The following is a 22,210-nucleotide window of genomic DNA, read 5'->3' as shown; positions in this document are numbered from 1 at the left end:
TAGGGAAGCGGGACAAGGGTTTGACAATTTGCTTTAGCACTCACAGTTTGACTCTTGGAAAAACCAGGTTTCACTCTGTGTTCTTCACTTAGAGAACATGTACACACAAAGTATAGCTGACATTACTCTGTCTGTCTACTTAGCAACGTGCTTACAATAACGTACACAACGGAAGACATGTGAACACACAGCAGCCCTGCAGTGTCTTCCTACAGGGATGTAGAAATAGACAGAAGAGAGATACCAGCACTATAATCTATATCGTTAAGTCAGAAGTGAGGAAGTAATGCTGACTGGGGGAACATACGAGATGGATCTTATCTTCATGGCCAGTTATCTTTTGATTTTATATGCTGTAATTTAAAAACTATGGGGGTTTCTCCAGTGTCTTTGTAGAACAGCTCATCCTTCTTGTCTGAGCAGTGATAATATACTACAACAATCTCTGTTCCAGGGTAAAGGGGAGATGCGAACCTATTGGTTGGTGGGAGAAGATCCAGCATGGAGACTGGCCCGCATTCGAGAGCAGATGATGGGAAGCTTCAGTTCTGACAGTGAGTATTGCTTGGCTTATCAGTGCATGCAAGGGCAATCAACAGAAATACTTGTATGTGTGGATAATACCTGCACAATCCAATGCCTCTCCTCTGTCATAGCGGTCGCCGACACAAGACGTCCACTCTGCGACAGTTGCTACTTGTTTTCAACAGTTTGATACGAGAAAGCTTCTCTTAGCTCCCCAGGGCACTAACATGAATTTCTGCAAGATTGCTGTTCCATCTTGGAGCCTCCAGTTCACACTCCATGTCACCACTCTTGCCCCTAACAATTTATTGTGCATCTCAAGATGTCTCTTCTTTTTGATCAGATCTCCTGTCTTGAAAGTGATTCAGTGTCTCTTTATTTCGACACGGAAATCTTCAGAAACATCTCATCTTCCTTGGTATATTTCCTTCACCAGCCATACTCATGCCATTCTCGAGAACCATTCTGTTTAGATGTTGTCACTCTTTTCCTTCAACTCATCTACATCCCATCTCTTTGCATATCTTGAACCTGAGAGGGCAAGCACAAGGGAGTTCTTGTCTGGCTTATAGTTTCAGAAGTAAAGATCCGATGCAAATTTCATCGCAAAATGTGGGAGGATAGAGGGGGTTTTGTTGGTGGTTAAGATGCCTTACATCTGAATCTCTGTAAATAACATGGCAAAGTTCCAAGTTGGAAAATTCTTTGAAAAATTGCTGATTTGACTGTGTAAATATTAATTCCAACCCTTGTGTGGGATAATTGGCAATTTGACTTTCTAAATATCAGGTACCACCCTGTGGAGAAAACCCAGCAGAGGTAGTTGGATGTTTGAAGGGTGGAAAGAAGTCCATTCAACACCCCATGACATACGATGTTGGCATGTAAAAGAATCTCTGGTGACACATTTGGTGTTCTGACAAAATTCATTAAAACTCAGCCATAGATGCCCGAGAGAAATTCTGTTTATTCTGCCATCTAGTAGACCTCGAGTAAAATGGAACATCAAAATTGATGCTACAAGTAACAAGCTTTAACAGCTTCATTTTTGTTAAAAACCCATATTGACTTTAAAAACAAGTAGTGAACATTTAACAATAAACTTAAATATTGCATTTAAGTGGCATGCCTATTCAATACATATATATATATTTATTTTGATCTAGAACATGTTTCTTCCCCTAAGAGACATCATCAGCTAGAACATTTCACAAAATACATCAGATATAAAATCACAGTAAACAATTGGTAAGACATATGGTAAATTAAAATAAACTTCTTCTTCTTTTTTATGACCACATAGGATCACTTTAGTCAGTTCATCATTCAGGTCTCTTTGAAGGGATTTTTCGGGCTTTGCGGTCCTCCCAGCACTTCTTCAGACGCTCCGCTCTTTGTGCCCTTTCCTCAGTTGAAAATATGCATGTTGTTGGTTTGTTTTGTGTAAGGGTAAAGCGGAGATTTGTATATGAAAAGAAACTATCATACACAATTACCGTACATTTAAAATAAAATAACTGCAAACTTGTTATCATTAATACTGATGTGAATTGTTCATAAAATTCTTGATGAAGAAGTTCGTAAAAACTAACAGTTGCACTTATAAAATCATAAAATTACTCAGAGATGCCAACTGCTACGATTCAATCATAATAATTACAAATTACTCATCATAATTACACCTTTACAAATGACAAACCACAAATTATGAAATTTCTAACATTTTTAAATGTAAGTGTATGAAGTGTTCAAAAGGATACACAAGGAATGCCATTACAGCTTGAATTCTCAGAATATTATTTTCAGATTTCTCAGTAATCATTTAAACCCTGCCCTTTCCTGTCCCTTGTTGAAGAATATTTTGAGTTTTCATGTGCAGAATGCAGTATGTATTTCCAGCACTGGAAAAATAGCCACCTGTGAAGTGGCATACCTTGCGGAGTTGTTGTCTTTGTTCATTACATGATCAGACTTCCATGAAAGGATGTGAATTCTTTTGTCTTTGTTTTGGTGACAAACTCAGTTTCATTGTGAATACTGTGTGCGTGACTGTTGAAGAAATATTTACTGCGATTTTGGTTGCCAAATTTACACATATTGCTCTTCTAGGATATGCTAATTGTGTGTTATGAAATATGAAAAGTTTGAAATAATGAAGCGGTTTCTTGTGCAGAAAAGTATGTGTGGTGACGTTACTGTGACTAGTGACCCTAGTAAGAAACCAAAAGTAGTTCAAAAATTTAGGGAGGAATACTCGAAAGAATGGCCCTGTTTACTGCATTCCTCAAAATCTCCTTCACACGTGTTTTGTAGTGTGTTTACCCGCGATTTTTCAGTTACGCATACTCATACGGATTCAGTTAAGCTGAGGGACACAAACAAGAATTTAATCAGTTTCGCTAAATCCTCGGAAGATGAAAGCTCAGTCGTTATTTACAACTTGCAGTGACCATGCGGGACGTTTGTTCAAGAAAATGTTACCCAGTTCCAAAATAGCTCCTAAGTACGGTTGTGCGAGTGCTAGTTAAAACTTTGGCTTCTACAGTTGAGGGGAAGGTTTTCCCTGGCAACAGACGGCAGTAACGATGTGAATATCAAAAGGCTCTACCCGTTAGTTGTGCCGCTTTTCGATGGGGAATCTATGCAAATTTCAACCATAATACTTACAATTCAGGAATCCAACGACAGTATAGCAAAGAAATATTCAATGTTTTGGATGATGAACTGAAGAAGAGGGGGATTCCATGCAATAACTGCGAGGGTTTTGCATGTGATAATGCAAGTACTATGACTGATGTTTCCAAAGGTGTGAGCTACTTTATTTGTAAAGAAAATCCTAACATTCATGTGCAAGATGGTGCTTGTCATCTTGTGCACTTAGCTGCTCAAAAGTGGTGCAGCGCTCTTGTAAATATTAATATTGAACAGTTTTTAGTTGCTATTTACTCTTATTTGTTGAAGAGTTCAAAGAGGCAAAATGATTTTAAGGTACCATATGCCAGGAAGTCTTTGGTGAAAAGCCTCACAAAATTTTGAAGTATGTTTCTACCAGGTGGTTATTTCTTCTACCGTGTGTATCAAGGGTCTTAGAACAGTGGGACCCTTTAAAAATGACCTTTTGTGAATCAGATTCTGACAAGGCCAACTCAAAATTTCTGAAAGTAAAGGAACAATTTCAAAATCCACCTACTAAGATTTACCTTTTGTTTCTCAGCTCAGTTTTTCGACTTTTCAACTCCTTAAATGTATTCATCCAACAAGAGACCATTTATTCACAAACTTCATTCAAAGAGAAATTAAGTTTTCATTTACCTTACTTGTTCACTTTGTGAGAGCATCCAGAGTCTGATAGTAATTTGCTTGATGTGAAATTTATTTCTGTTAAATTACCGAAAAGTGACGGTGAGTTGGTCATTGGGGCAAACACTAGTGCTTACATAACAGCAGTTTCTCTAGATGAAAGTACATTTAAATTTTTTTATTCCAATGTGAGACTGTTCTGTACAGAAAGATGTGAGTACATTATTAACAAATGGTCAATAAGGGATAAGTTTCTCTAGTATGCTGATGTTGCTGATGTATTCCAGAGGAAATCCAAGAACTTTTTATCAATAGACTTTATAATTGACCGGTTTCCTAAAATTCCGTCATCAGAAGAAATTTATTCTTTGGAAACCGAGTTTAGTCATTTCCAATTTGATGGATTCCCTTTTGAGAAGGATGAAAGGGCCAACAGACTTTGGTTCAAAATATTAAAGATCACTTATACTTCAGGTATAAGTAAGTACCCCTGATTGAGTAAGCTAATGATAGCTATTTTTCTAGTACCCCATAGCAGTACTCCAGTGGAAAGAGTTTTTACTTTGGTGAGGAAGAACAAGACTGAATTTCATGTTCATATGAACACCGAACTGTTAGGTGCTCTGTTAGTGCAGAGGATGCACATGATATCAAAAGGAAAATAAAGTCACCAGTCTACATTTACCAAACAGCTGCTAAGGGGGCAACTACAGTACTCAACAAAAGAAATGATCCTTGAACCTCCACTCAAATATGTACTGCAAATCACCTGTTACTTTAGCAGGTAACAATCATACACTGTTTATATGCCAGTCTTTGAATATGTTACATCCGGTTGAAATGTATGTTTTTCATTGAATTTTTAATGATGTGCAAATCAGTGAGATCTCGAGAACAATTTATACGCCACTTCCCCCTGCCCCCCTCCCCCAATGCCCTAATGGGTGCATTACTAATTGTATGAATGACCTTGAGTAAAATCCTTGAATTACAATATTTCATGACAAAGGATCTTTAAGATCTTTGGAAGTAATTCCTTTAAATTACATTGAAGGATTTGTCCTGGATTCTAAGTCAAAACGGAAGTGGTAAAGTTGGTTGTAGAATTGAACGTGTTAAGTCTGAAATTAAAAGAAAACTTAAGTGTAAGAGGAGAGAGATAGATCATGGAGTAATATATATGATTCAAACTGCATTACTTCCTTGTTATTGGCACCAATGTGACGAAGAGGACTTATGTCTGTTGAGTTATTGAACCCATAATTCTACGATGAGAAACTTTTATTTTTTTATTTTTTCTCAATATTTATTTCAAATAAAAGTTACTTGTTTGAGAGCGGCCATGCCACATTTCATGAGTCTGGCTCTCTCGTGGGAACGAGCTCACCATGTCGAGCCGAGCTGCAAGCTCGTGAAATACCGTGTCACTTCGGTGGACTTCGAATATTCAACAATTTTTCAAATTCAAGGAATTCTTCGTAACGAGAGATTTTGGCAACACAGTAAATCCTGAAATAAAGAATGTAAATTACTCTTAAACCCTACGTGAAGACAGAACCCACAGGGTAAATATAAATGCAGTTAAGCCTAGAGACAAATCCGCGTCCGATCTGCGGACTACCTACACGTGCTAAGGTCGATGAATGAAGAAAACCCGCGAAACGCCCGAGCAGAAATAATTTATTTCACCTGTTGCAAGTATGGGAAAATTATGAGATTAACACCTAAATAAATTGTAAGTCTGTCCTAAGTTATGGAACAAATTTCAGGAGAATCGGTCTATTGGATGCGGAATTAGCATATTGCATAACCAAGCTTCATGGTATGAGTAGCGTCACCCCATAGAGTATAAAAGAAACCTCCCTCCATATATTTCTCAGTGTCTGTCTGGTTTCTGGAGCGGCGGAGCCCACGTGCCTCGTCGGCCAAAAAGTGTAAAAATTTGGTCTCCAAATAACTTACTACATGTTCGTGGCTATGGTTCAAATATACTGTTAGAATGGAAGATGATAAAAAATTTCTGAGCTGCCACTAATAGGAACTTTGAAGGTTTAGATATTTGGTGAATAAGTAATTGAGTTCCTCTTTGTATTCAGTGCGTGCGTATAATATTTGTTAGAGTCTGGATGAGAGCTACAGTGTCTGGTTTCTTATCTGTTGGAACACCTGGTCTTCTTAGTAGGGTGAACAAGTCAGTCGCCATTGGAGGCGTGAGCTCGTCGCAAGGGCAAACGTGTCGAAAGTGCGTTATAAAGTGTTGTGTAATGTAAGTTATATATATTTATAAGGAGATGTATACGTTAGCCATGGAGGGCTAGACGAGAGGTTTGCTGGTTAAATGCAGCCAGAACTCCAGGATGACGGCTAAGATCACAGGTCTGTAACCTTTTAATCAATGTTGTAGTTAGATTATTGTTTGTCCCTACAAATTTTTCATTACGTGTATTGGGTTGATATTTTATGATGATCCGGCGAATATATTATATTTTTGGTCAGCGTGTGAAAATTTTTAGTTTTGTAAAATTCACAACAAGAAACATAAAATGCGACATTTAAATCTTGTGTTAATGTTCTTTGAGATATTGTCTGAAGTGAGAAAAATTAGGAAGGCGGTAATGGTAACATAGTCGTGATGAATGTCTGAATTTCGAATATCACTTGAATTCAGAAAATGTTTCTTGAAATAATAATAATAATAATAATAACAATAATAATAATAATAATAATAATAATAATAATAATAACGTCTACCGCGGGATAAAATTTTCCTATGTTAAAGTGGATTTAACGAGTATGTTCTACAAGGATTGCGGGCGTTTAGAAAATTTTCAGTGAAATCCGATAAAGTTATGTTTTATTCATGGGAAGTAAAAATTTTGTGACATCGTGTATGTCGATGATATGGAAAATCACGGTGTGTTGTTGTATTCTCGAGGTCTGAAAGTTGTAGTAACAGTAAAAATAAAAAGGTATATTTTTATAAAAGTTGTTGTTTTTCACAACAGGATCCAGGTTTGAAAAGGTCTTGAAATATAAGAAAAATGGATTGAGAGCGAAGAATTTATATATGTGGAGATAAGAGTTGTTGAAATGTTGAAGGCAAAAGGGAGCTTGGATTTTACGTAATACCGCCGTGAGAAAGCGATGACAATGAAATTTTGAGAAAGGCTATATTTGCCGAGAGACAGGCTGTATATTAAATGTGAGATTTATGTGGCAGGCTGTAGTATATTCCGCTAACGATCCGAAAGCTGGGACCTGGAGAAGGTCGGTTCGAGATAATTATTGTGCAAAGCACAGTAAATTTCAAATAAGATCCCAAGTGAAAAACTATTTGGTGAAAAGTGTAAATCTTGGTAGTAAAAATCAAGTGACTAGTTACGTAAAGTCAGTAATGAATATTAGAATAATATGACCTCAAGGATAGAAGAGCATTTTGAATACACGGTTGGTGTTGTTTGACTGTAATTACAAGTTTCCAATCAGTGAAGTTCATAAATTACAAGGCGGTAATTTATCATTAAATCGGAAAATATGCGGGATGTTTTTAAAGCAATATGTTTGACTGTGTAAATTTATTGAATTTCGCTTCACTGGATAGTCATCGATATGAATGTTTGAAAATGACGGTAGGTGATCTGAGGGCCTCACCCTAAAATTATAGTATGGATCTTTGCGGTGCTGATGATTATTATTTCTGGACGACATCCACTAAATGTTAAACGGGTGTTGGAAGTCAATATTATTCTTTCCTAAACTTCATTGCGCATGCTGAGATCGTGTTTGAGTTGGGGGATTGTTCGCCACGCGATGTTTATTTTCAAGTTCACGTTTTTTTCTTTTTGTAACAAGATAGACTTACTGCATTTTCTGACTTGCATTCGTTCTGTGGCCAGAGTTGTTTCGTTGTGTGTTATTAGTTTCGATCAGATTTACAGCCGAGATATTTAAGAGTTTATTTGAAATTACGATTTCGCCTGATATGCTAGGGGAAGCGTATACGACCCAGTTTCTGCCTGACAATAGATTTAGGATGTCACATGTTATCCTAGAAGTATACTGATAATGAGACGTTCTAGTTCACGCTCAACGATAGAATTAGGAAGGTATGTGTACATAGAGGTCAGTGTTAGGGTGTGCAGATGTTAAGTAGGCCCGACGATAGGTCTGGGATGTCAGCTGTACATACTCAAGTCTTAGATTAGATGTTTTTGCGAAGTGACCTGATCAAAGGTAGTGTCTACAGTAAAATACGAAATGGGAAGTGTTAGCTCGGTAATAACGAGGCCAAACTTGCGTGCAGCCCTCAACAGCTGGAAGGTGTTTACTCAAGATTATAGGATCACAGACGGCGTGCATAATGAGGGTTGTCCAACATTGGGTACTGAGCTAACGGTGATTGAATATTTTACTGTAGTTCTCCATGCGTGTTTGAGTCCAAATAACTTTGGTATTTTATTTTATTTTACGGACCTAATTGTTTTGTCATTATGATGTCCATTTTTGCTTTGGCAGTGTGCATGTTGACACTCAACGTATTAGTGTGAGACTTGAGTTACGAATGTGGATTCGATTCATCAGCCAGTAATATATTTTATTTTCAATCTTTGTCTTTCTTTCATTTTTTATACGTAGTTGAGTTTGATCAATTGATAGCTTTGTAGGTAGTGTGTTGGGACAAACAATAAGTAGATGGATCTGTGATGGTAGTCATAGTTAAGTAGGAAATAATTCTTTAATTCTGTTTTATGTTACCCTGTGGACTTGTAATTTTATTAAGTGTAACGTAACCATTCATAACCTGAAAGTCGGTTTTATAATAATATTTTCAAGTGATTTACCACTTTTTAATTAACTTCAGTGTTTGGCATTTCTTCTAAATGCGTGATTAATAAGTGTTTCCTGCATTTCGCAGTTTTGTTCCTTCAGAACGACGTAACGTAAGATCCTCGCAGATTGTGTTGTTGTTGGTTCCTTCTGAACAGCTGTTTTGGGTGATGCACATTTAGCATCGGGATTATAACTTAAGGGTGTCATGAAGTGACAAATACATGGTGGAATTTTGTTTTCAATTGTGAATGCTGCTATTAACTTTAGTGAACACCATGCTTTCCAATAATATTTCGCAACCTATCCAAAGCAACTGATAGTCAGTTTGGTTCGATTAAGGGTCCATGCGGCGGGCGTTCCGTATCCGAAAGGGTATTCGACTGGTGGATAACCTTAATTGAGAGGAAATCATGCGTTCTACTTGTTGAAGGTCCGATTTTCCATGGATCGTGTGGATTAATTCTCAGTTATCGTTTGGATTAATAGGTGCCCGATTTTTTCAGGTTTTCTTTTCATTTTTTCAGTTTCGCTGTCCACTAATTTATGAGATTCCTACTTTCTCCGAAGAAAACTCTTCAATATTGTAAGAAATAAATTAACACTATGCAATGTGACTGCGTTTGAAACATTTAATAATGAATAATTAAAATTTTTGTCAAGAATTTATATAAATAAAGTTTTTTGTGCCATTAAGAATTTAATAAAAGTTAGTAAGCACATATTTGCTCCTCATTTCAAGTAGTTAGGCTCTCTTCTGAACCCCATCGTTTGGTTAAGATCGTGACCGAATTTCTTCCCGCAACAACCCCAAGATTTAAGAGTTCAATATTGCTCTACTGTAGCAGCTGTGGCCGACCAACGATGGAATGGTAAGACAAGGGTTCAGTATGTGTCTAACTGAATTCAAACAAGTAGTAGCTATGTTGAGTGGGGAGTGTGCAGGGGAAGTGGGATGGCGTGTTATGGGCGGAGGAATGACCTGAATGGTACCGAGCATGTGATGCATTAACGTTTGGTGTTCCTTTCTGACTTTCGCTTGAATCAATTTGTCATATAAGATGTTAATCTTCTCAGAAAGATTGGTTGTATTACCTGTCGGATTATTCCTCTGGTCTAGATAAATGTTAAACTCCTCGTATATATTCAATAAATGGCTTTTAATTAAAGTTTTCAAGTTCATTGTATATGTTTATTCACAAAGCACAAGATACAGTTACACTGAGCAAATTTCACTTGTGCTCTCAACAGACTAACTTCATGATAACATATAACAAACATAACAAAAGATAACAGGTCAGGTACAGAGCTAGTAATAACAACTGTCCAAATCAAAAACCAAGAGAATGTCCATGTTCGTCATGGGTCAAAATTATTATTTATAAGCTTCATGTCCGTATTGATTGGTATCACTATATAGAAATAATATGAATCACCACCTTATCAATACACTATTTTATTTACTACCAAACTGGTAAATAGGGTCAATACCGGTTTCGACCCCTATGGGGTCATCCTCAGTTGACACATATAAATATCTATAAAAACATCACATATAATAGTTAAAGTTTAAAATTGATGGGTCATTAGTATACTGGTAAGTACATATGCATGTATTATGGAATTTATAAAATTGTTCTATTAGAGCTATTATGTAGATTTTCTGTTTCTTTGTAAACAGTATCAAAAGTATTGTATTGGATGTGGTTCATCCATTTGACAAAATGCTAATGGATTGAATATGTACATTTGCTGAGAGGTACATGCTATTCTATTTTACAATTTTTGTTTTACATAATATGGGGTAAAATTATTACATTTGCACATATATGGTGATATTAGGTACAATGTAGGGTGTTAAATATGTACTATTTGAATTTTCGGTATCCTGATTACATTTCATGTAGTGGTTGTAAAGTTTACTGATTCACTTGTTTAGTTCAGTTAAATGCATAATGACCTTGTTGGTTTGAATTCTTAAAATTAAAATATTGGTATGTAATACCTAGTTAACATGAATGCTTAATATTAATATATAAGTTTGTAGCACCTCTTATTCCCGTTTTCAGTCTTAAAATAGAATTGTGTCTTGACACTTTATTTTGTTAGACATATAAAAGTCTTGCTAAGATAAAACTTTGGGGCTAAAACCGGTATGAAATACTTATTTAAAGTACATTAGATAATGGTATTGATATGTGGTGCTATGTGCATATTCAAAAAAATCTAAATGAAATATAAATATAAATTGGTGACAGTACTATAGGTTGTTGTATTGTAGGTCTATTAAAATGTATGTTTACTTGAATAGGATCGATCACATGCTGTACGCATTACGAGTGAAATTGCATAATATATTATAGTAATAACTGGTAATCCTACAGTATCCTACAAAATTACCAGTTATTACTATAATATATTATGCAATTTCACTCGTAACGCGTACAGCATGTGATCGATCCTATTCAAGTAAACATATATTTTAATAGACCTACAATACAACAACCTATAGTACTGTCACCAATTTATATTTATATTTCATTTAGATTTTTTTGAATATGCACATAGCACCACATATCAATACCATTATCTAATGTACTTTAAATAAGTATTTCATACCGGTTTTAGCCCCAAAGTTTTATCTTAGCAAGACTTTTATATGTCTAACAAAATAAAGTGTCAAGACACAATTCTATTTTAAGACTGAAAACGGGAATAAGAGGTGCTACAAACTTATATATTAATATTAAGCATTCATGTTAACTAGGTATTACATACCAATATTTTAATTTTAAGAATTCAAACCAACAAGGTCATTATACATTTAACTGAACTAAACAAGTGAATCAGTAAACTTTACAACCACTACATGAAATGTAATCAGGATACCGAAAATTCAAATAGTACATATTTAACACCCTACATTGTACCTAATATCACCATATATGTGCAAATGTAATAATTTTACCCCATATTATGTAAAACAAAAATTGTAAAATAGAATAGCATGTACCTCTCAGCAAATGTACATATTCAATCCATTAGCATTTTGTCAAATGGATGAACCACATCCAATACAATACTTTTGATACTGTTTACAAAGAAACAGAAAATCCACATAATAGCTCTAATAGAACAAACTTAATCAGGATACTGAAAATCCAAATAGTAGATCTTTAACACCCTACATTGTACCTAATATCACCATATATGTGCAAATGTAATAATTTTACCCTATATTATGTAAAACAAAAATTGTAAAATAGAATAGCATGTACCTCTCAGCAAATGTACATATTCAATCCACTAGCATTTTGTCAAATGGATGAACCACATCCAATACAATACTTTTGATACTGTTTACAAAGAAACAGAAAATCTACATAATAGCTCTAATAGAACAATTTTATAAATTCCATAATACATGCATATGTACTTACCAGTATACTAATGACCCATCAATTTTAAACTTTAACTATTATATGTGATGTTTTTATAGATATTTATATGTGTCAACTGAGGATGACCCCATAGGGGTCGAAACCGGTATTGACCCTATTTACCAGTTTGGTAGTAAATAAAATAGTGTATTGATAAGGTGGTGATTCATATTATTTCTATATAATGGGTCAAAATTGCCGTGTAACCACTTCACATAAACTTATCCTTAAGAGCCTGCTTACACCCCTCTCGAATATACTTTTACTTGATGCTACATCAAGCTCTTTTCTGCTATTGATAGTGTTAGAGTTGGGTGGCAGATTAGGAAAGATCCTTGAAGTATCGAGTGCTCAGTGTGGGGAATGTGGAGAAGGTCTTTGGTTCTGGTGGAGTGGGAAGGAACACGGAGAGAGAAGAGTGAGACAAGACTTTCTGAGTGGTAATGCCCATATGGTAAACATATGGTTGTAGTACCGGGCAAGTTGGCTGTGCGGTTAGGGGTGCGCAGCTGTGAGCTTGCGTCCGGGAGATAGTGGGTTTGAACCCCACTGTCGGCAGCCCTGAAGATGGTTTTCTGTGGTTTCCCATTTTCACACCAAGCAAATGCTGGGGCTGTACCTTAATTAAGGACACGGCCGCTTCCTTCCCATTCCTACGCCTTTCCTATACCATTGTCGCCGTAAGACCTATCTGTGTCGGTGCGACGTAAAACAAATAGAAAAAATAGTCTGTCATGTGACCACTCAGGGCGGAGTATCTGGTGTATTTCTTAGCCCTGGCATGTTCCTGATATCTTGTAACAAAGTTTTTTCCAGTCTGACTAGCATATGTAATGGAACAATTTGTACATTTTAATTTGTTTTCAACCAATACAATATTTAAGTTTATTCTTGAATATTCACTATTTGAGTTTAAATTGATGAGCAGAGTAATGGTGTTAAATTAAAATGCTTGGACATGGTAGTTGAGGCCATATGGTTATCATACAACTCTCATGTGGGATAATTGGCAATACGACTATTTAAATATCAATTCTGAATTGTCTGACGTTGAGATGACGGTTTCAAATGACACTCAGGGTAAAAAATGTGAGACTTTCTTAATTTGATTGACATCAACTTGTGAATGATTATTGTTACCGTAGTGGTACAGAGGGGGAATTCCAGTGCCATCGCAGCACACGACTATGCAGTGTGTCTAAGTCAGGCTAGTCACGACAAGGAGCCAAGAGCTACTGACCTACTTTGTCGCAGCCCACTCCATCATGGGACTGTTAAGGCGTCACGTCTCTCTGGTCAGACTAGTCACGAGCCAAGAGCTACTGACCTACTTTGTCGCAGCCCACTCGATCATGGGACTGTTAAGGCATCACGTTTCTGTGGTCAGACTTGTCACGAGCCAAGAGCTACTGACCTACTTTGTCGCAGCCCACTCCATCATGGGACTGTTAAGGCGTCACGTCTCTCTGGTCAGACTAGTCACGAGCCAAGAGCTACTGACCTACTTTGTCGCAGCCCACTCCATCATGGGACTGTTAAGGCGTCACATCTCTCTGGTTAGACTAGTCACGAGCCAAGGACTACTAACCTACTTTGTCGCAGCCCACTCCATCATGGGACTGTTAAGGTGTCACGTCCCTCTGGTCAGACACAGGGTAATAGTCTAGAACAACGCACCTTTGTCACTCAAGTTTTACAGAATGTTCTATCCATTTGTACATAGGTTATTGGAGACTCGACAAGATATGAGAAAGCATGTTGTTTCATAGTTTTCTAGGAGCCTGGCCAGGCAAGGTATATAAAAGAGCAGAGTTGAGTTGAGTTGTTAGTGAAAGTCGTTAGTCGAGACAAGTTCTTTTACCCATTGTTAAATAGAAGTATCGAGCTCGAATCATTATTATTATTATAGTGACTTGTGAGGTATGGCATGCATTTAGTATTAGTATTATTATTATTTACAGACGCTCATATTATTTGTGAGGTTATGTCATGAAACATGTGCTGTATATATATTAATATGAGTTTAGTTAATGTAAGAATCCATAATTAATAGTATATAATGTATTATTACCTGTATATATGATGTATAATCCACTACAATATTGTGCAACACACCGTAATATCCAGAATGTATGACGAGAACTATGTAGAACCTTCCTTACATTGTAACTATGCTATTGGACAATCTAGAATTCATGAGAAGATACGTTGTGACATATCCTTCTAGAAGCCTGGCCAGGCACATATATAAGGAGGCGGTCTTGATGATGGAGTTGAGTTATTGCTTAATTGGAGTGATTGTTTAAAAGGAGTTGTTTTGAATTGGTTTTGTTTAGTTGGTAGTTGACATGCCTCTAGTGCAGTCATGATGATAGGCAGTTGTTCAAAATGGTGCTTTATTGATGTGTGTGACAAATGTACAACAGTTTGTAAATAAAATTAGGGTGTACAACTGACAGCATTTTGTGTGCGTCTTTGTGGATACATCAACTCATGTTGTGTTGGTACCACATGTGATCCTGTCAAGTGTTCCGTAGCCGATTGAGGTCAAGATAGTGGTTCATTAATGTGTATATAAAATGTTAAACTGAGGATACTGTTCCAACTCAGCTCTACCTGTGACAGGAACATGCATTTCTTTCCTTTGTCATTGTTGTGTAAAATTTCAAGGAAATAATATTTTTTTCAAATTTACCGTGTCGCATGTGTGAGTTCACAGTTGAATGATGCTCTCTCTTGACTAAATCCATTCATCCAAGTGCACTCGTACGCTCTGTCTTGTAGAGACCTCCTCCCAGTTTTCTTGATGAGTCTCTCTTTGTGAGGCTGCAGCCAAGTGTTTTACCATGCTGAAGAAGAGTCCTCATTTGTGGCTAAGTCATCTACTCTCCAAGCGGTGGTCTGCTCATTGGACATTATCTTAGTCTCACTGATTAAGAGGCTGAACTCATGAAACCTGCCCTATTACTCCCCAAATCATGATCTGAGCTGTAAAACACATTTCCTGATTCACCCGTGGAGCTGTCTACTCTCCTGTTGTCAAACTCTTGTTTCATTTATCTACTTGTGTATTTTAAACACTGTTGTTGCCAACTAGAAGAGTCAAATATATGATAAATAGATATGATAAGCTTTTGCAATTTTTCCATGTCAAAGAAATGAACATTAGAAATTCTTTACATTAAGAAATGCCTGTCCCAAGCAGCCAGACAAGTTAGCAATAACTGACACGCCCAATCATCGGGTCATGATGTCATGTTCTAAGATGTTCCAAGGCTTACCCACATAAAATGCTATTCGTCAAGAATCATATGGAAGCAGTGGAAATACGTAACAATCATAATTTCAATACTGCCTACCAATTAAAGAAATTCGTACTCTCTTAGTTACTAGACGGCTCACTCAATGTGTCATATGTTTACCTGTCTGCACCTATTCCCTCCTACCAATGTTATATCCTTAAGTCTATTTTACTCTTTTGTCTTTCATAGCACAAGATTTTTCTTTATAATATCCCCTCCCCCCACCACTGTGTTCAATTAGCTGATGACCTTGTGATTTATTCCACAACTCACAGACGTATAAACTTAGAGCTAAGACAGAATTGTCATTTCCCACTCGGGCTGTCATTTACAATACACCAAGGGTCAAGGATTTTTAAGTTGTTAGAGAAGTTTTAGTCACACCTGAAGTCTCCGCAGAACACAGAGATTTCAACTCTTTGTTCCTTTGACACAGCATGTCTATTGCTCTCAAGTTTGGTTGTTGATAAATGTAATGAGTAAAATTTTCCTGAGGACTCTCAAACTCAGTTGTAATGTAATGTAATGTTCTTGTTGTAGGATTAAGCGGACTGGAAACTCCAGACCTGCTACGACGGCCGGCAGGAATGGAACTTCTCCCTGGAAACGAGGGCTCTGCACCAGCACTTCTTCACCGTCCATTGCAGCTCCAGGTCTGCCAACAGCATCATCAACTTCATCTGCGAGCCATGCACGCCTACTTCAGCCAACATTGCCAGGTCCGCGTCTCTGTTAGTCATCCCCTTGAGAATGTAGTGTAGCTCTGGCCTGGATTCAGTGGGGTGTGCCCTAATTCCAGCAGACATTTGCTGCTCCAAATACAAAAGCTCTTTTAGTTTATATCTACCCGATTGTGTAACGCAGTTGTCACATGTCTCAGGCATGAGCAATGTTGTATCTGACTTAATTTATTTGAAATCATAACGCAGTATTTTCTTAATTAAAGTTTTATTGACTACCTCATAAATACAATATTTTTACTAGGAGAGCCTCCTAGCATGCCAGCCTCTCAGCACTGGATTCCGTGGTTCAAATCCCAGTCACACCATGTGAGATTTGTGCTGGACAAAGCAGAGGCTGGAAGGGCTTTTCTCCGGTTTTCCCTGTCATCTTTCATTCCAGCAACACTCTCCAGTATCATTTCATTTCATCTGTCAGTCATTAATCATTGCCCCAGAGGAGTGTGACAGACTTTGGCAGCCCGCACAATTCCCATTTTCTTGGCTTGATGGGGCTCCATTCATTCCATTCCTGAGCCAGTCGAATGACTAGAAACAGGCTGTGGATTTTCATTTTTATTAGGACTAGTTTCAGCTTATGTAAACAGCCATCTTCCACTATTCATAGCAAGACAGTTTGAAGAAGTCCGGCTCCATGGCTAAATGGTTGGCGTGCTGGCCTTTGGTCACGGGGGTCCCAGGTTCGATTCCCAGCAGGGTCGGGAACTTTAACCATCATTGGTTAATTTCGCTGGCATGGGGGCTGGGTGTATGTGTTGTCTTCATCATCATTTCATACTCATCATGACGCGCAGGTCGTCTACTGGTGTCAAATCAAAAGACCTGCACCTGGCGAGCCGAACATGTCCTCGGACACTCCTGGCACTAGATGCCATACGCCATTTCATTTCAGTTTAAAGAAGGACATTGTATTAAGACATTCAATTTTAATGACACTAACATCAAATAGAACCAAATCTTAAATAGCTACGACCACAAACATGGTCACAAAAGCACACATATGTACACGGTCCATATGCAAGGTTTCTTATTTTGATGAACCCTTGCTAATTAAAAATGACATTAATCTATCATTGTTCGTTGATGCTTGTAAAAAAGAGTAAGTTGTGAACATGCACATAAGAAGGTGAACACCACAACTGCTGTGTTAAAATTATTACAGTGTTGAGCTTGAATAATGAGTTTCAACTACAGTATATAGTGCACTGGAAACACATGCTGTAGAAGTATTAGATTGAGGAATATCGTGATGTTCAAGTCCGTTCGTAAGGGTGACATGGGGGATATCCCTCGAGGTTCCGGTAGTATACCTTGTGCAGCTGTGCACCTTGTCCGTTAAGAAGGTTCATCTTTATAGCCAGAAGCTTACTTCAGAACAACCCGTATGCAACTCATGGTGCCAGGTTCACTGCACTCACACACTCTCTCACCAGCTTCCCCTGAAATCGCAGCAGAAGTTCAAAAGAACTTCATTCCGATTGGACAATGATGACCCCCACATGCACATCTTTACCACCCTGTAACTTGTATATGTATGCATGATAGAATGTAATATTTGAGAGTTCTACATATTTCAGTGTGCTCTTTCGGATGGTGTATAAATTGGTTTCAAGTTTTATGAACACTGATTGATGTCCCTTAAGACTGAGAGGAAGAGAGTTCATGAAGCATTGCCAGAATATGTGACTGTGGTGAGCACTGTAGTTTCGGGCAGTGGATGCCGAGAAAGTCAGCAAAATGCCAATGGCTGATGTGTGCCATAAGCAGATGTATGCACCCTGATGCAGTATCATCAAAAGGCCAGCAGTGCGATGAAAAAACTAGAGACTAGGAAGAATATCACGATTGTCGGTACTATTTGGAAGAATAAAGAGGGAATTGCAGCAGCGATGGCAAATACAAGGAAATACAGCAATTAGTTTGCTTTTGGAGAAAATGCTATGCACGTATCATATGTTTCAAAGAAGTATCATCTACGCATGACAGGGATGAAATACAGAAGCCAGAGCTAATGACAAAGGGTGGAGTGGATGTGGTTGGCCATTGGCAGTGTTCTTGCTGGCATAATCCACAGGTTACAGACACATTGCATTGAGGGGAGCAGGAATGTAATTTGGACTGCTGGGAGAACCTGAACATTACATGTAACTAATCTCTGAACATGCCGAGCTGATCAAGGTGTGGAAAACCGTCTGAAACCTACGGGAACATTGGTCATGACAATAATAGCAAGAGTGTTTAGGAGTGGACACACTTTCATTTCACTCACAACAGTTTGCTCTTTGAATTCGCAATTTCACTGTTTTTGCTTTCTTTTGTTGTAAATGCTTGGAGCAACTTTTATTGTGCCAAGAATGTATTATTGTTGGAAGACTGGTAATGACAAACGTTCAAATATGATTTCATTTATATGTTATAATTAAATTTATGTAATCTGTAAATACATTTTAATGTTCTTCTTCCTGCCCTCTAATAGCCCTAAACTCTACCTATCTCACGTCAAATATAACAAAACAAGAGAAATAAATCAAAATAACTGCAGTAATTCCAATTGTGAGTGCTGAACTCACCTGTGACCAACCGTGTGACATACTTCAGCATGGCCATTAACAGGTTAAGAGAATTTTAGGGGCTTTTTTTAAATAACATCAACATCCAAGTCCTACTTACAACAAACCAGAAAACATATCCTGAATGGCTTTATTACATTCCATAAAAGTTCTTTGTACAATGGTGAGAGTGTACTAACAGTCAAGTTGCAAAAGTTATTGGAGTGAAAAGTGTTAATTCAGGGTAACATACATGTGCGTACCTCGTTTCTTTATGGGGTCAGGTATGAAGTGAGATGGCGTCAACCTCATCAGAGGAGTTAATGAGACGACACCCTGTTAACAATATTAATTTGGTGTGGCTATTTCAAGCCGAGTGCAGCCCTTGTAAGGCAGACCCTCCGATGAGGGTGGGCGGCATCTGCCATGTGTAGGTAACTGCGTGTTATTGTGGTGGAGGATAGTGTCATGTGTGGTGTGTGAGTTGCAGGGATGTTGGGGACAGCACAAACACCCAGACCCCGAGCCACTGGAATGAATCAATGAAGGTTAAAATCCCCGACCCGGCTACGAATCAAACCTGGGACTCTCTGAACCGAAGGCCAGTACCTTGACCATTCCGCCAACGAGTTGCCGGCACATAATGAAAGTGTAGCACATTGCACAAGAGAACTGAACATTTTGATATTCAAAATACTCCTTTGAAGCAAACTCTCTCCTAGTAATTATGAATGCTGCCACTGAAACCATCACTCAATGCTGCTACCATTTATTGACTTACGTTGTGTTATTCTGCTGCCGAATATGCGTGCCCAGTGTGGTCATACCAAACGGGTGGACATTAGCCTACGGCCTACGCCTTGCTGGGATTGCACCTCCTGACATTCGTTGGGAGATAGCGGAAAAGAGCGAGAATAAAAATGTTGATACGCCTGAATCTTACCCTCTGTATGATCACCAGCCAGCTTGTCCACGTTTGATTTCCTCAGATTAACGGAGGCTCTCGCAGGGACTGAACACCAAGCCCGAATTTGTAAATGGTGAGGGAGGTCCAAATGCTGAGAAGAATGGCTAACTCCAATTGAATAACTCCTGCTTGGTCATACAGAACATCGGCTAACGTGAAAATGTCCCAATAAATTGCATTTAGGTGTTACAAGATGCAAATCTAATCTGTTGAAGTGGGATTTTCATGTAGACTCGCCGTTATGAGATTGTGGTTCTTCACAGGCAACGCCTCTTTTTCTCCAAAACAAACTTTGTCCAAATTCATGTACTATAGAAGACCTCGTGCAAGCAATCCTGAGTCCCTGAAAGTGGTTAACTATTGGTCAGCAACCATATAAGTTTGTTTTTCTGCCATGTTCTGTGGTCTTCTTAGACTCTTCCCTTGTGGTTCGTCATTTTACATTGAGAAGCTTCTCCAAGCACCATGCTCGACAGGACGTCACCTATATGGTCCAGATCTATCACATTGGAACTTTGTTTTCTTTTCTGTTATGATTGTTATATCGTTATATATTTGTCTTTTGGTTGTATAGTTTGTATTTAGAAGTATATATTAGTTCTTCTCATATGATAAATAACTATGTTTTTCAATAGATTAATAGAAATTGCCTTCCTCAGGTTTTAGCCATACCTGCTACCATCTGCAGGACCAGAGAACCAACGGAGGTCAAGATATATCATTACAATACTGTGTGACAGAAATTGTTTTATCACTGAAATTAATGGCAATATTATTAGGGTAGAAAATTTGTCAGGATTGTACAACAATATTGCATAATTCAGGTTATTGGTATCTGTTAATCTTTTAATGAAGGTCTGACTGTATTTATTCTTTCATGCCAGAAGATTGCAACACGGAAGCAATAAAAACGAAGAACGTGTTCTATAAAGTGCAGTAGATAGGTGTATTTAAATTACATACGGTATGTACAGAGCTAAAAGTGACTCACCATATCAGTCCAGTAATAGGAATAATAATAGAAGTTCTCCACATAACATTATGTCTGTATATTCCCACTCATTCTGACAGTTCTGTAGTCTGACTGCCAAGTTCTGTTTGCTTGAGCTTTTGTTAAGAACTGAAGAATCTGGAAACAAACATATATGTGTTGGAATATATCCACAGAGAAGGTGGGCTAAGTTTTCTCCTGGCGTGTGCACATGACTTGTGTTGTTCTTCTTACAGGATCTCCCTCCAGGAAGTGCTCTGAGCTGTTCCAACATGTTTATGTACCAACAACTGGACGCACATTGCGACCGTAGTCACCAGTCCGCACCCACCATCACTTTCTGTGACCACGACGCTGGGAACTGCATGTAGATGTTGTGTTGGTATACGATTGTCAGCAGTTACTTGCATTGCTCAAAGCAAAGTCAATGGTAGTACTTACTAGTCAATATTATATTTGTAACTAACAAATTTTTAACCATGCTGAGAATCTGTCTATTTTCTATAGTATTATTTATTATAGGAACATACCATTCAAGTATTACAACTGCTTCAATGCATTAATACAATAAATTCAATATGTGACATACTCCAGGAAATCATACCTTAAGTCGTGAGGCATGAATTTACTATAGGATGAGTAAAAAGAAAAAAGAAAAGAAACACTGACATGGGTGAAAAATATTGAATTTTTTGTTATCAGTCCCATCTCTCTGTCATATGGCCAGGAGATGCGTTTGGCTGCCTGTATGCTGTTGTTCGCTTAGCCTCACCCAGGGGTCACGTGTAGGCAACGTAAGGTTAAACCTACAGACATAAGCGACATCTGACCTCCTCCAACTGTCTGTCATAAATTTGCTTATTACAGTAAAATTAAATTCTTTCAAGGTCCACCTATTCAATACAATTATTTTCAGTCCACTCTACAAAGAATCCCAATTCATTCAAAATTTCCTAACAAAAAATTATCACCTTCTCTCCAACAAATCCGTTAAAAACACTACTGAACTGATTGAGAAATTTAAGGTATTAAACCTACAACCTAACTACTCCCTCCACTCCTTTGATATAGAAAATATGTACCCGAGCATACCAATTTCTAAACTTCCAAAAATCATTGAAAATAATCTAAGTAAACATAGTTCTCTTAGCAAACTAGAAATACAAGATTTCATTCAGCTTCTAAACTTGGTCATCAACAATAACTTCTTTGTTTTCGACAAAATTATATATCAACAGAATGGCCTGGCGATGGGATCACCTTCATCAGGAATTTTGGCTAATATTTATTTAGATAACTTAGAACATACAAAAATCAATAATAACAATTTTCCAAATATTATCATGTGGGCTAGATATGTAGACGACACATTCGTCATTATGGATGAATCAATCAAGAACGCGGAATCCACTCTTCAAGACTTGAATAGTATTGACCCATACATTAAATTCACACTAGAGTCAGAAACCAATAAAGCAATCAATTTTCTAGATATAACCATTATTAGAAATACATCTGGCCTGTCTTACAAAATATACACGAAACCTACACAAACTGCTAACACTATAC

At 37.6% G+C, this 22,210-nt stretch overlaps 1 protein-coding gene across 1 annotated transcript in view; it reads left to right on the top strand.

Annotated features, from left to right (window-relative positions):
• Positions 1-21,218, top strand: part of Gyc32E (Guanylyl cyclase at 32E) — a 533,171-nt gene extending 511,953 nt beyond the window's left edge. The window contains exons 19-21 of the mRNA XM_067149664.2: positions 455-554; positions 15,935-16,113; positions 20,878-21,218. Of these exons, the coding sequence (XP_067005765.2) occupies positions 455-554; positions 15,935-16,113; positions 20,878-21,012 (414 nt within the window). The 3' untranslated portion in view covers positions 21,013-21,218. The remainder of the gene's footprint in view (positions 1-454; positions 555-15,934; positions 16,114-20,877) is intronic.
• Positions 21,219-22,210: the final 992 nt, after the last annotated feature.

This window comes from Anabrus simplex, chromosome 6 (genome assembly GCF_040414725.1).
Source record: "Anabrus simplex isolate iqAnaSimp1 chromosome 6, ASM4041472v1, whole genome shotgun sequence".
Classification (NCBI taxonomy): domain Eukaryota; kingdom Metazoa; phylum Arthropoda; class Insecta; order Orthoptera; family Tettigoniidae; genus Anabrus; species Anabrus simplex.
Note: the sequence above shows the minus strand (reverse complement) of the source record. Positions and strands in the feature narration are given on the sequence as shown.